Source organism: Carex rostrata, chromosome 17, assembly GCF_964058835.1.
Source record: "Carex rostrata chromosome 17, lpCarRost1.2, whole genome shotgun sequence".
NCBI classification, from domain to species: Eukaryota; Viridiplantae; Streptophyta; class Magnoliopsida; order Poales; family Cyperaceae; genus Carex; species Carex rostrata.
In genome coordinates, this window is record NC_135934.1 from 6,792,213 (window position 1) to 6,804,770 (window position 12,558).

A 12,558-nucleotide genomic window follows, 5' to 3' on the forward strand; every position below is an offset into this window, starting at 1 on the left:
TTCATCCCTCTTCATCGTTTCGTCTCTAAGCAATTGTATCTCTCTCTATTAGCGGAGCTTGTTCTCTGATCACAACACCAGCCCTTTGATTTCTCAAAATTTACATCCATCTAATTCACTACCTCTATCTCTCCATCTTACCCCATCAGATCAGATCTCCGTTTTTCTCTTCAGCGGATCCTTACAATTAGTCTGAGCTATTTCGCGATCTGAAGTGTTGGTGCGATGGTCGTGTGCAAATGTCGAAAGGTACTTCTTCTAATCCGATCTTCACTGCTTGTTTCTCACTCTGCTGGTCACTTCTTCATATTTCGTCAGAAATCGGGAACTTATTCATATCTGAATAGAATATCGATTAGTGAATTGGAAGGAATCATTAAATTGGTTTGCAGTTCCTCGGATTGGTTTCGGATCCATTCCAAGTAGATATTTCCCTCTAGATACATCGCGATATTGGTTTGTTATTGTTTCAATTATGCCTGAACTGTTGGTTCCTTTGGCCTCTAACTGCATTGTATTGCTTTGTTCTTACACTTTCAAAAAGAGTAAGTACATATTGCTCCTATCTCGGTCAAGCTTGTGTAAAGCCCACTAATTTCTTCCTCAAAAAAATAATTTAGTATGATTGGGCTTGAAACTTAGGCTTAAGTGCTTGAACAGGTAGCTTCAAGTGTGAAGTTAACTATTTTATGTCTTGGTTCTGTGACTGCCTTATAATTTTTTTAATCTCCTAGGTTAGTCATTAATAATTAGTTTTTAGTGCAGAAATCATTTTCTTGCTCCTTGTTTTCTATATTTTAACTTGGCCAGAATAAATCCGTAAACTTTCAATTGATTTATGTCGAATTTTTTATGGTGGATGTTGGGTTGCCCTTTTTGAAGGCAAAATAGGAAAATTCTCTATGCTATTAGAATTACTGTTAGATCCAGTCTTCTACATTATTAATACATTTCTCTTTATTATATTATTTTTCAACATTTAATTAACAACTTACATAAATCAGGCGACCAGGATCTATTGCTTTGTACACAAGGTACCTGTCTGTGGAGAGTGCATTTGTTCTTCAGAGCACCAAATCTGTGTGGTATGCCTTTTCTTATGATCTTTCACAAGCGATATCTTACTGGTTACTCATGCTTATATCTAATGTACCTTTTTGGTTGCAAGTGTTGTTCTGTTCTGTTCTGTTTATTTGAGTATTCAAAGTGGCTGAAAGATGCAAATAAAGCAACACATTTATGTTCCAAAACTACATTCGTGCAACCCTCTAGTCTGTACAAGTGTAACAACTAAAATTTGGTTGGTACCAAGATATATAACGAGTTAGTCTAGTACCAGTATTCCACACTGGCAACTATCCTGCAATTGCTATCCTGAACAAATCCAGGACATCATCATGGTTTCTGGTACGAAAGCTGTGAAAAAAGGGTTTATTACTTTATTGTAATAACACTCAATATTTTGATATCTAGGGTAATGATACCTTAACTTTTTTTCATATTTGCGATTAGCTTAAGTATTTTGGAATATTTGTAAGTAGCATTACAACCATCACATAAATGTTATGTTATGGATATGTGTTGTTAAATATTGACCATTTTATAACCCTAGTATTATAAGTTCTTTTTCCTCTGTTTAAAATAATAGACTAAAGTTAAGAAAATTATATTTGGAGGTTGGTATGTTTACATGAAGTTATAGAGGGGAAAAAATTTACTTGATGGCTCGATGCAAAAGATGGGAAAAGAATTGATAGGTGTTAATTTAAGAATGGTTTGTTGTTATTAGCAAACAGTATTGGGAATTTAAAAAAATCCCAAATTAGAAAGCTGCGTTAAAATTGAGTTGCATGCCTGTTAATGGTTCATTTATTTACATTTCTGTCTCTCTAGGTTAACAAGTACTCTGACTGGGTTATAAATGGAGACTACGAGTGGCCTCCAAAATGTGCCTCTTGCAATTCCGAGCTAGAAGCTGGAAGTGAAGACACAACTCGCTTGGGTTGTTTGCGTAAGTGCACTTATATTACTGTTCTAGGACTAATATACCATTTTATACCAGTACTGGTTCAAGAACAGTGCTGTATAGTGCAAAGAGCCTGACATGGCACCTCAGAAGAACTTAAATTATGTACAAAATAGTGGTATTAATTGCGACGTATCAGTTTCTAGTCAATCAGGTATTGTTTAAGAACTATTTTGCAATAACACCAAAAATTCAGTTCGTACAGAATAATCCCAATTCATGTTCTTTTGCTTTTGTGTCTACAGTTATTTGATATTTAATTTCCCAATTGAGTCAATAGAGAGTATTGAATGCTTAAACATGAACACGAGACAGAACTGCCAAATGAAATTGTGAAAGACTTCTTTTCAAGCTATTACTTCGCAAATTTCTAACATAATATCCTTTTCCATATTTCATATTTTGATTTTTGTAGATGTTATGCACACAGAATGTTTGATATCATATGTTCAAAGCTTCCCACCTCAAACAGCTCCAGCAGGATATGTGTGCCCCACATGTTCTAATGCAGTAAGTTTAAATAATAGAAATAATTGTTAAATAGTTCTGTATAGTTCACCAGATGTAACTTTTATTATATGTGGTGCCACAGTTATGGCCTCCTACAAGCATCAAAGATACAGGATCACAACTGCATGCAAAGCTGAAGGAAGCAATATCTCAGGTAAAGAACTCGTGCATTGCAGTATTTTACAAATCTAGATTGACAAAAGTATAAGCAAAACCCATACATCATGAAAATGTGACATATGGTACCTAAATGGCACAGACATAGGGGGTTCAGCCATTCAGAAGTGTTCTTACTAGTCGTGATTGGAATAAATATGATAGTAATCATAGTACAGTGCTAGTACCTTATTATGATGATGAATAGTATAAAACTCAAAAAATGTCATATAATGTGAAAAAAATTCAGAGGTTCAGAAATATTACGGAAAGGGAAATTTGGCATTCCTAATTAAAAGGATTCTTATCATTTTGGTGCGGGTATTGGGTGGTTCATATTCTCCGACTAGTAGTGGTACAAGTGTACAACTGTACCACTGTTCCTATTATAGCTGCGTAGAGCACATCTCAACCTCTACTCCATTTTTCATTTCATATAATCCAGACGGGTCTAGAGAAGAACGTATTTGGAAACCATATTGTAACAATACCAAAACTTGACATGCGGGGCCCACCACCTGCATTTACATCAGGCCCGCTTGTAGAGAGGGAAGATGGTGTTGCAAATTCATTGGATAATAATTTCCCGCCTTCGTCTTCACTTGTCACGGAGAGGTATGGCATAATTTCATCTGATGAACCAGAGATTGTAGAAGTAGACGGGCCCAACAAAGGCTTCATGCCTGAGCAGGAGTCCAACTACATGAAAAGTGTTAGCCCTCTTGGTGTAAGTTGTACTTTTTTAATACTTGCAGGCCACCTACCTTTAGATTACAGTACATGTACTAATTGATTCATGAAATATTAAACCAGGACATTATAACCGCTTTGCCTTTTTCCCTTTATTATGAAAAATAAACATTGACAATGTAAACGGGAAGCAAATAACATCAACAAAAATAATCATCAGTTCAAATGAGATAATGAAAACAGAGGTGGGCTACGGTGCTTTGGGATGTAAAGCCCCTGTTTTACTTCCCGCACATATTTTGCGATTTCAAGGTCCAAACAGTCGATCCGAACCGTTCAACATGATCTCCATATTAAAATCTGCTTGGGGACCAAATTTTACATTTTTTAGAAACTTTTTACTATTTTTTTTATAGGTACAACATGATCTCCATATTCTCTGTATTAAAATGTAATTGGACACCAAATTTTACATTTTATGGAAAAAAATTTACTATTTTTTTTAGATAGGTAGAAAATCACTGTTTTTCAGAAAATTCTGGACCATCAGAAACAGTGATCGACTGTTTGGACTTTGAAAAACGGATATTTGGGTGGGACTTCCCAAAGCATTGTAGCCCACCTCATTAAAAGAAATATACTTGTAATTTAAAATAAATATTGAGTTACAGATGTCATCTAGCTAGTTTTTACCCGGAAATATGGTCTTGTAGTCCTGTTCTTCCAAGCGATATTATATTACTTTATTTATTTGTTTTATTTTCACAGCCTAGTGCTATGGCAAGAAAGGTACCTAACCAGGTAGAAAGGCAAACTTCAGAGATTTCATACTATGCTGATGATGAGGACGGAAACAGCAAAAAATATGCCAAAAGGGGTAAGTTTTGAATTAGTTTCTAGTTTAATAAACCATCAAATACAGGATGCACCTGCTGTGTTACTAAGCTGTTTCAGTGTTGGAGTGGGGGGGCGTTCCGATGGGCATTGGACCAAATTCGTTCTGATTCCCTGTCGGAGCGGTCCGATCCACATCAAGATTCGTTTGGACTTGATCCTCGTGAATATTAAAGCTGTATGCATGAATCTTGATGCGGATCAGACGGCCCCGACCAGGAATCAGACCGAATTTGGTCTGATGCCCATCAGACTGCCCCTGATTCCTTCAGTGTTTGGACAAAAAAAGGTCAACTCTTTTTGCCTTTCGCTTTCTATTGCAAGCTCCTTTTATTTTTTTAATTGTTTTAGTACAGTCATAAAAGTTTGTTAATTATCAGGTTCATTTCGGCACAAGTTTCTGAGGATGTTACTGCCTTTCTGGTCTACTTCACTGCCAATTCTTCCAGTGACTGCACCACCTCGCAAGGATAGTGCTACTGATGCACCAGATGGCCGGCCCCGGAACCAAAGGTCTTCCCGCATGGACCCCAGAAAGATCTTACTCTTCATTGCTATCATGTATGCTTCTTTTTTGTCTCTCCCAAACTTAAAGAAAATAAGACCCTAATGTGCTTGAAACCTCAATTGATTTAATACTAAGATCTTGTTCAGTCAATACTTCGCAACCTCTTGTTTTCACATCAGTGATAGAGGTAAATCGGTTAGCTTGGGAATTATTTAAATAGAAATGGCGAAATAAAAACCAAATATTAAGTATGAACCTTTGGACAACTCCCATGACTTTTTTAACTTTCAGTTTTATTTGGATCATCATTAGTCAGTAAAGAGTATTTAATGGATTCTCTTTTTTGAGGGGATCACACTGCTTATCATTTTGCTATGGTCATTTCCAAAAGCATTTTATTTATTTTGATGCTACATTTGAGACCACAGGCAATGGATGCTTTGCAGCATTACTTTTAGTTATTTTTTATTTGTTTTATTGGATCTTTGGGGCATATTTCGGCTTCAACTGTTCTGTGAACTTCTGGGCAAAAATGAAATGGGAACCTTGTAAAATAATACTACCCTTTACTGTGCAAACACCATGGTTAGGACTAACTAAAAGAGAGAAGTGTGTGTGGGGGGTGGGTGTCTGATGTGCATTAAAGCCCTCGACTGAATGAGAATGACGAGTTTGATTGGAGTGGAGCTAGAAAATAGGGTGGGGGGGGGGGGGGGATTTTTGTCAGTGATTTGAAAATGAGTAAATTAAGTAATATATAACATACTTCCTTTGCTTGATATTCGACAATATTGCCTAATAAGGGGGTAATTTATTGGAAATTTCTACTAAAATCAAAATCGTACAAGGGAAATAAATCTTTAGGACTTCAGAGGCTGCCGCCTCACCCTACCTTAGCCTTAGCTCTGCCCCTGATTCCAGGCTAAGCTTATTTTTGGGGTCGAGTTGGGTTAGATAATTCCTGGCCAAGATAGAACTCGAAGATATGGATAGTGGATTTGTTCAGGTTATTATCCGAAAAAATTGAAATAAAGTTTATTCAGTGCAGGCAGTCTCTGAATTTTGGGTTGGACATGGGGGTGGAACTAGAGAGTTTAGATTGGGGGGCTGATACATAAAATGAACAATGTGTGGTCACTGGAATCTATACACATGATGAATATATTTAAAATCATGGAGTGGCTAAGCACCCCTGCATCACCTTAGAATCCGCCCCTGGTTGGACATGCTTTTAGTTTGTGTAACCCCAGTCTTATGTGGTAGCCAGGTTGCAGTTTTATTAGAGTTTGCTTCGATGACTTCTCAAAATTTCTAGTCAGGCCAGTTACTCGCAACCATATATGCAGCTAAGAGGTACTGAATTATTTTTTTATTACAGGGCTTGTATGGCTACCATGGCTATTCTGTATTACCGTCTGGCACAACGCAATTTTGGTGAGGAAATTGGAGAAGAGGAGCCTCGATAGATATACATTCTCTTTCAGCACTTGAATCTCTCCTTCTGATGAATATTGCAAGATTTGTGCTATACAGTTGGATTCTTTTTTTCTTTTCTTTTTTTAATCTTCTTTGTGCTAGCGTGGTGCCTCCAAATATAATATTACAGAGCAATTTGTGTTTCCGGAGTAATCTAGTAGAAATGTTGTAATTTTACTCATTGATAGTTCGAGGTGGAGCATCCTTTTCTAATATGTTAAGTTCTAATTGCTTTGTTAATTTAAAATTGCCATTTGAGTTTCTAATTGGCAAAAGGTAATTTTATTGGTATCAACTATTAAGTAGCAAATTTTGACTTATAATGCAACTGAGTACCAACTCGAAACTAACAAAGCAACTTGTACTTGGTACGTAGTAACTAAGAAAATTTTGATGATTTAATTACATACAATTAGTCCAATTATTGAAAAAATAATCTAAAATTAATGTAAAGCTTTGTGAATTCTTTGCTATGTTACGTAAGAATTGATTTAATAAAAATTTGTACTTTATTATTTTATATGTAGAGTATAACAACATGCTCTGGAAGTATTATTATTATTACTGATTATGTTGCGTAAACATATATTTGTGCTTCTGCAATTGATCTAATAAACATTTGAATAAATATTAGGCCATATTTGGATTATAACTAGAAATTTGGTAATATAATCAATTGATCAGACAAATATTAGGTTTGGAATATAATTGTCAGGTTTGATGATTTCACCACATGAAATGAGTTTAGCATTAATTAAAAAAAAAAATCTAAGACGCATGTAATGTACTATAAATTCTTTAATAAAAGTTATGTTGCATAGAAATTGATTCATACATTCGAAGTTGATCCAACAAATAAATTCATCAGTTGTAGATTATATTTGGATTATACTGCAAGTTTTGATGATTTAATTACTTGAAATAAGTCTAAAATTAATAAAATCTAAGAGGCATATATCGTGTTGTAAATTCTTTAATTACTACATATTATGGTGCGTAAAATTTGATTTATACTTCCAAAATTGAACTAATAATACTTTGAGGAGTTTATATTATATTTACGTTTAACTGCCAATTTTCTAAGATTTAAAATCAGATATATATATATATATGGCTCCGGCTAAATTGCTGCTGGCAGCATTTTAGCAGAGGTGTTGCCGGGCTATATTTAGTCGTGTGATGTTCAAACAACAAATTCAAACCGTTAGATATTTAATCTATATTAAAATATACTTGGAGACCAAATTTTACATTTTTTGAAATTCTTTTACTATTTATTAAGTTGGTTTGAAAACCGTTGTTTTCAGTAAATTTCTGCAGCATTAAAAAACAGTGGTTTTCAAACCAGCTTAATATATATTATGAAAATATTTATATAATTCACTATTATAAAAAACAGAAATCTGTATTTGTATCAGTACATGTATTCGTCTAATATCCAATATATATCTGTATCCGAAAAATAAAAACGTACAGGGATATAATTTTACTACTATCCGATTCGTATCCAACCCGTTTGCACCTCTACGTGAGAGACTTAATCTCTCTACCGAATATACTATAACGACAACTGATTGACTACTTTTTATTCTTATTTTTATTTCTTTAACTATGTTTGATAGTGAAATAAAGAACTTAAAAAGGTAATTGTTATTTTCCGTGAGATAAGAGTTATCTTTTTTATATCTCTTCTTAATTTCTCTATTGATAATAGTTAAAAGAGAGGGAAAAAAATTTCTTAATGTTTTGTTGAGAAATAAAATTTACTTTATATCTCTATCAAACATGACTATAAATAACGACTTATCTCTTTGTTCTTACTTTTTATCCTTTCGTAAATATTTGATAGAGAAATAATGTGTACTTCATGTATCTATCAAACTATTATCAATAGAGAAATTATATTTTTATCCTCACTTGTTATCCTCTTTGTTCTTCAAACATGTTTGGTAGATGAATAAAATGTACTTAATATATCAACTAAACATAAATAAAAGAGAAAAAAATTACCTATTTATTCTCACTTTTTATCCTCTAGAGCATATTTGATACAGGAATAGCTTAAACTTAATATCTATCTATCAAACATAACTAAAAGAGATATATAACTTTTTTTTAGGGTATAACTAATTATTTTTTTATCCTCACCTTTTAGCTTCTCTGGAATGTTTGGTAGATGAATAAAATGTACTTAATATATTTATCAAACATAACTAAAAGGGACATAAAATTATATTCTTATCCTCACTTTTTATCCTCTCGGACATGTTTGATAGTAGGGGTGTTTATCGGTTCAGTTTAGTTCGGTCCGATCCAATGACAATCAAAGTTTTATTCGGTTTTCAAAAATAAAATCGAACTGACCGAATTAAACTTATCAACCGGTTAAAACCAAACCAGAATAAATTTCGACCAAAGTAATTCAACATAATTCAAAAGACTGTAAATTTAAAAGGTCAGTCTTGGTGTATCCATCAGAAATTTTGTATATTTATAATTTACAAAATCAACAGATATTGTGGTTGTGGGCGACAGTGAAGATATTGAAAAATAGCGATGAAGTCGTTGGAGCCAACTCCGCTGCTATTTAAATAAGAGAGCAGGACCCTCTTATTTTAAATCCGACTATTTATCTGTGTTGTGATTTGTGCATAAAAATGCGACACTGCGACAGTGAAGAGAGAGATGAAGTTGCGAAGTCGTTGCACAAGATTCGGTCAGTTCGATTAACCGAGTTTTAGAAATAAAAAACCGAACTAAATTAGTAAAACCAAATAACACTAAAATTGGAACTGAACTGAACCAATTAAACCGAAAAACCGAATTATTTGAACCAAATTTTTTCGACTCAATTAAAAATCAAATAAATCAGACCCAATGAACACCGATCCCCTATTTGGTAGAAGTATTAAGTGTATAGTGCACTTAATATCTCTAGCAAATATAACTTAAAAGAGACAAGGAGTTGTATCTTTATTCTTACTTTTATCCTCTCAGGCATGTTTGGTAGAGAAATATTTCTATCCTACAAAACTAAAAGAGATAAGGAGTTATCTTTTTTGTTCTCAATTTTTTTTTTTTTTTGAAAGCTTCGCATAGGCTATGAAGTGGTGAGTGAAATTCAAACTCTCGATTTTTAGATATCCAACAATTTTAGAACTGTTTTCTAGCCAACTATGCTACCGCTTCATTCTCTTATCACTTTTATTCTCTCAGACATATTTGGTAGAGAAATAAAATGTACTTAATACATTTACCAAACATAACTAAAAGAGACAAATGAGTTATCTTTTTATTTTCACTTTTATTCTCTAAGACATGTTTGGTAAAAAAATAATGTGTACTTTATATCTCTACCAAATATAATTAAAAGAGACAAGGAGTTATATCTTTATCCTCACTTTTTATCATTTTAGACATATTTGGTAGATAATAAAATATTCTTAATATTTCTACTAAACATAACTAGGAATAAAGTGCGCTTAAAATCTCTACCAAACATAACTAAAAGACGAGGAGTTATCTCTTTATCGTCCCAGACATATTTGGTAGAGGAATAAAGTGTACTCAATATCTCTATCAAACACAACTAAAAAACGAGGAGTTGTCTCTTTATCGTCTCAGACATGTTTGGTAGTGAAATAAAGTATACTTAATATATCTACCGAACATAACTAAAACAAACAATCTCTACCAAACACAACTAAAAGACGAGGAGTTATCTCTATATCGTCGCAGACATATTTGGTAGGGGAATAAAATGTACTTAATATCTCTACCAAACACAACTAAAAGACGATGAGTTATTTCTTTATCGTCCCATACATGTTTGGTAGAGAAATAAAGTGTACTTAATATCTCTACCAAACATAGCTAAAACAAACAAAAATGTTATATATTTATCCTCACTTTTTAACCTCTCGAGCATGTTTGGTAGATGAATAAAATGTACTTAATATCTCTACAAAACATAACTAAAATAGTTAAGGAGTTATCTTTTTATTCTCACTTTTATTCTCTCAGACATGTTTGGTAGAAAAATAAATTGTAATTAATACCTCTATCGAACATAATTAAAAGAGACAAGGAATTATCTCTCTATTTTTATTTTTTATCCTCTTTAACATGTTTAGTAGAAGAATAAAGTGTACTTAATATAGAGTTAGGCTAATATGACACTAGTGTTATATCAAACTAAATAACACCACATCTTAAACCCTTAGATCTGCTTTAAGATTCGTACTATCCGCTTTTACTGTTCAAGCACTTCATTTTGTACGAATCTTAAAGCAGATCTAAGGGTTTAAGATGTGGTGTTATTTAGTTTGATATAACACTAGTGTCATATTAGCCTAACTCCTTAATATATCTATCAAATATAACTAAAAGAGACTAAGGAGTTATTTCTCTATTCTCACTTTTATCATTTCAGACATGTTTGATAGAGAAATAAAATGTACTTAATATCTCTATCAAACATCAACTAAAAAAGAAAATAAGTTAAGTCTTTATTTCTCACTTTTTATCCTTCTAATTATGCTTGGCAGAAAAATAAAATGGAGTCTTAAGATGATAATTCATCAACTTACATAGATTAGGTAGCCTAAAGAGATGAATAATTTTCTATTCTCTTTAACATGTTTGGCATAGGAATAAAGTTAATGATTATAAGAGAACACATTCTATCTTTTGTAAGTTAAAATAGCTATCCTTTTATCACTCTACTTAATCTCTGTAATAAACATAGTATTAGAATGCATTTGATAGAAATAAATAAAAAAAATTAACTCCTGCCACACACGAGAGTATGATGAGAATTATTCACACAACTTTTTTCTTTCTCAAAAAGAAAAAGAAAAACTAAAAAAAAAAACAATATTAATGAAGTGTGTATAAAGCAACAGAGAATGCAGACTTGCTGTAACCAACAATATTCAAGTAAAAAGCAACATATGACTGTTATTTGTACTCCAATCTCTCTGTGTCAAGCAAAATCAATCTTTTTACATCAACAATATCTAGTTATTAGATTAAAATTTTAGGATGTTGTATGACTTCACTAGTAATTTATAAAATAAAATATGAGTTAGGCTATTGTGCTTTATGAAGTAAAGCAAGTGTTTTACTTCACATTCATATTTTTCGATTTTAAAGTTCAAACAGTTCAACTTGATCTTCATATTAAATTTGTACTTGAAGACCAAATTTTATATTTTTTTTGAATTTCTTTTACTATTTGTTTCTAATTTTTGAAAATTGTTGATATTTGATGGTCCACAATTTTCTGAAAAATAATGATTTTAAAAAGGGATCGACTAACAATCTTCCTACTTCAGTCCCCTATCTGTCCTCCGCACTAAAAGACAAAAAAAATAGTTAAAACGTGCTAACTACCACCAAAGAGCAAGATTAATGCTATTTTATTAATAGTCAAAACGTATAGTATTCATACCTACGAATTTATAGTATTCACACTTATTATCAGAACCATTCGTCATATGTAAACACAAGCTGGAGGGGACCAGTAACGACCAGGGGGACCACTAACGTCTTGTGACAGCCTGGATTGGGGACCGCAATCGTCTGAAAGCGACATTTGCCAAGATTGGGGACCACTACAGCGAAACTATATATTATTCATATCTAAATAAAGAAGTATTCATATCTAAACAAATGAAGTATTCATACTGACGATTACGAAGTATTCATACATGTTTGAAATAATTTATACAATTCAAAATTCAAAGTCAGATTCATCTCTCTCACCCCACCTCTTCCAAGAAGTATTCATACTGACGATTACGAAGTATTCATACATGTTCAAAATAATTTATACAATTCAAAATTCATTGTCAAATTCATCTCTCTCACCCACCTCTTCCAAGAAGTATTCATATCTAACATGAAGTATGCATATCTAACAAATGAAGTATTCATATCTAACTAATGAAGTACTCAATATCTAACAAATAAAATATTCATATATATAACTATTCATATCTAACTAATGAAGTATTCACACATGACACTAACAATATTCACATCTGACACTAATAATATTCACACCTGCCCAGATTGGGACCAAGAAATATTCTCAACAGACTAGTATGCATATCTAAAACAATGAAGTATTCATATCTAACTAAAGAATTATTTATACTGACGATTACAAAGTATTCATACATTTTCGAAATAATTTATACAATTCAAAATTCAAAGTCAGATTCATCTCTCTCATCCCACCTCTTCCAAGAAGTATTCATATGTAACATGAAGTATGCATATCTAACAACTGAAG

At 32.6% G+C, this 12,558-nt stretch overlaps 1 protein-coding gene across 1 annotated transcript; it reads left to right on the forward strand.

Annotated features, from left to right (window-relative positions):
- On the forward strand, nt 1-6,473 carry LOC144568405 (RING/U-box superfamily protein). The gene is made up of 9 exons (XM_078318753.1): nt 1-249; nt 1,005-1,085; nt 1,894-2,011; nt 2,442-2,536; nt 2,619-2,690; nt 3,138-3,419; nt 4,151-4,259; nt 4,657-4,837; nt 6,163-6,473. The coding sequence occupies exons 1-9, from the start codon at nt 226-228 to the stop codon at nt 6,248-6,250; spliced, it is 1,050 nt and encodes a 349-aa protein (XP_078174879.1). The 5' UTR covers nt 1-225; the 3' UTR covers nt 6,251-6,473.
- The last annotated feature ends 6,085 nt before the right edge of the window (nt 6,474-12,558 follow it).

Bases quoted from the DNA above. Each gene is read 5' to 3' on its own strand.
- LOC144568405 (XM_078318753.1), top strand. From the start codon at position 226: ATGGTCGTGTGCAAATGTCGAAAG. The intron at 1,086-1,893 runs GTATGCCTTTTC...CTGTCTCTCTAG, and splicing joins CAGAGCACCAAATCTGTGTG to GTTAACAAGTACTCTGACTG. The intron at 4,260-4,656 runs GTAAGTTTTGAA...GTTAATTATCAG, and splicing joins CAAAAAATATGCCAAAAGGG to GTTCATTTCGGCACAAGTTT.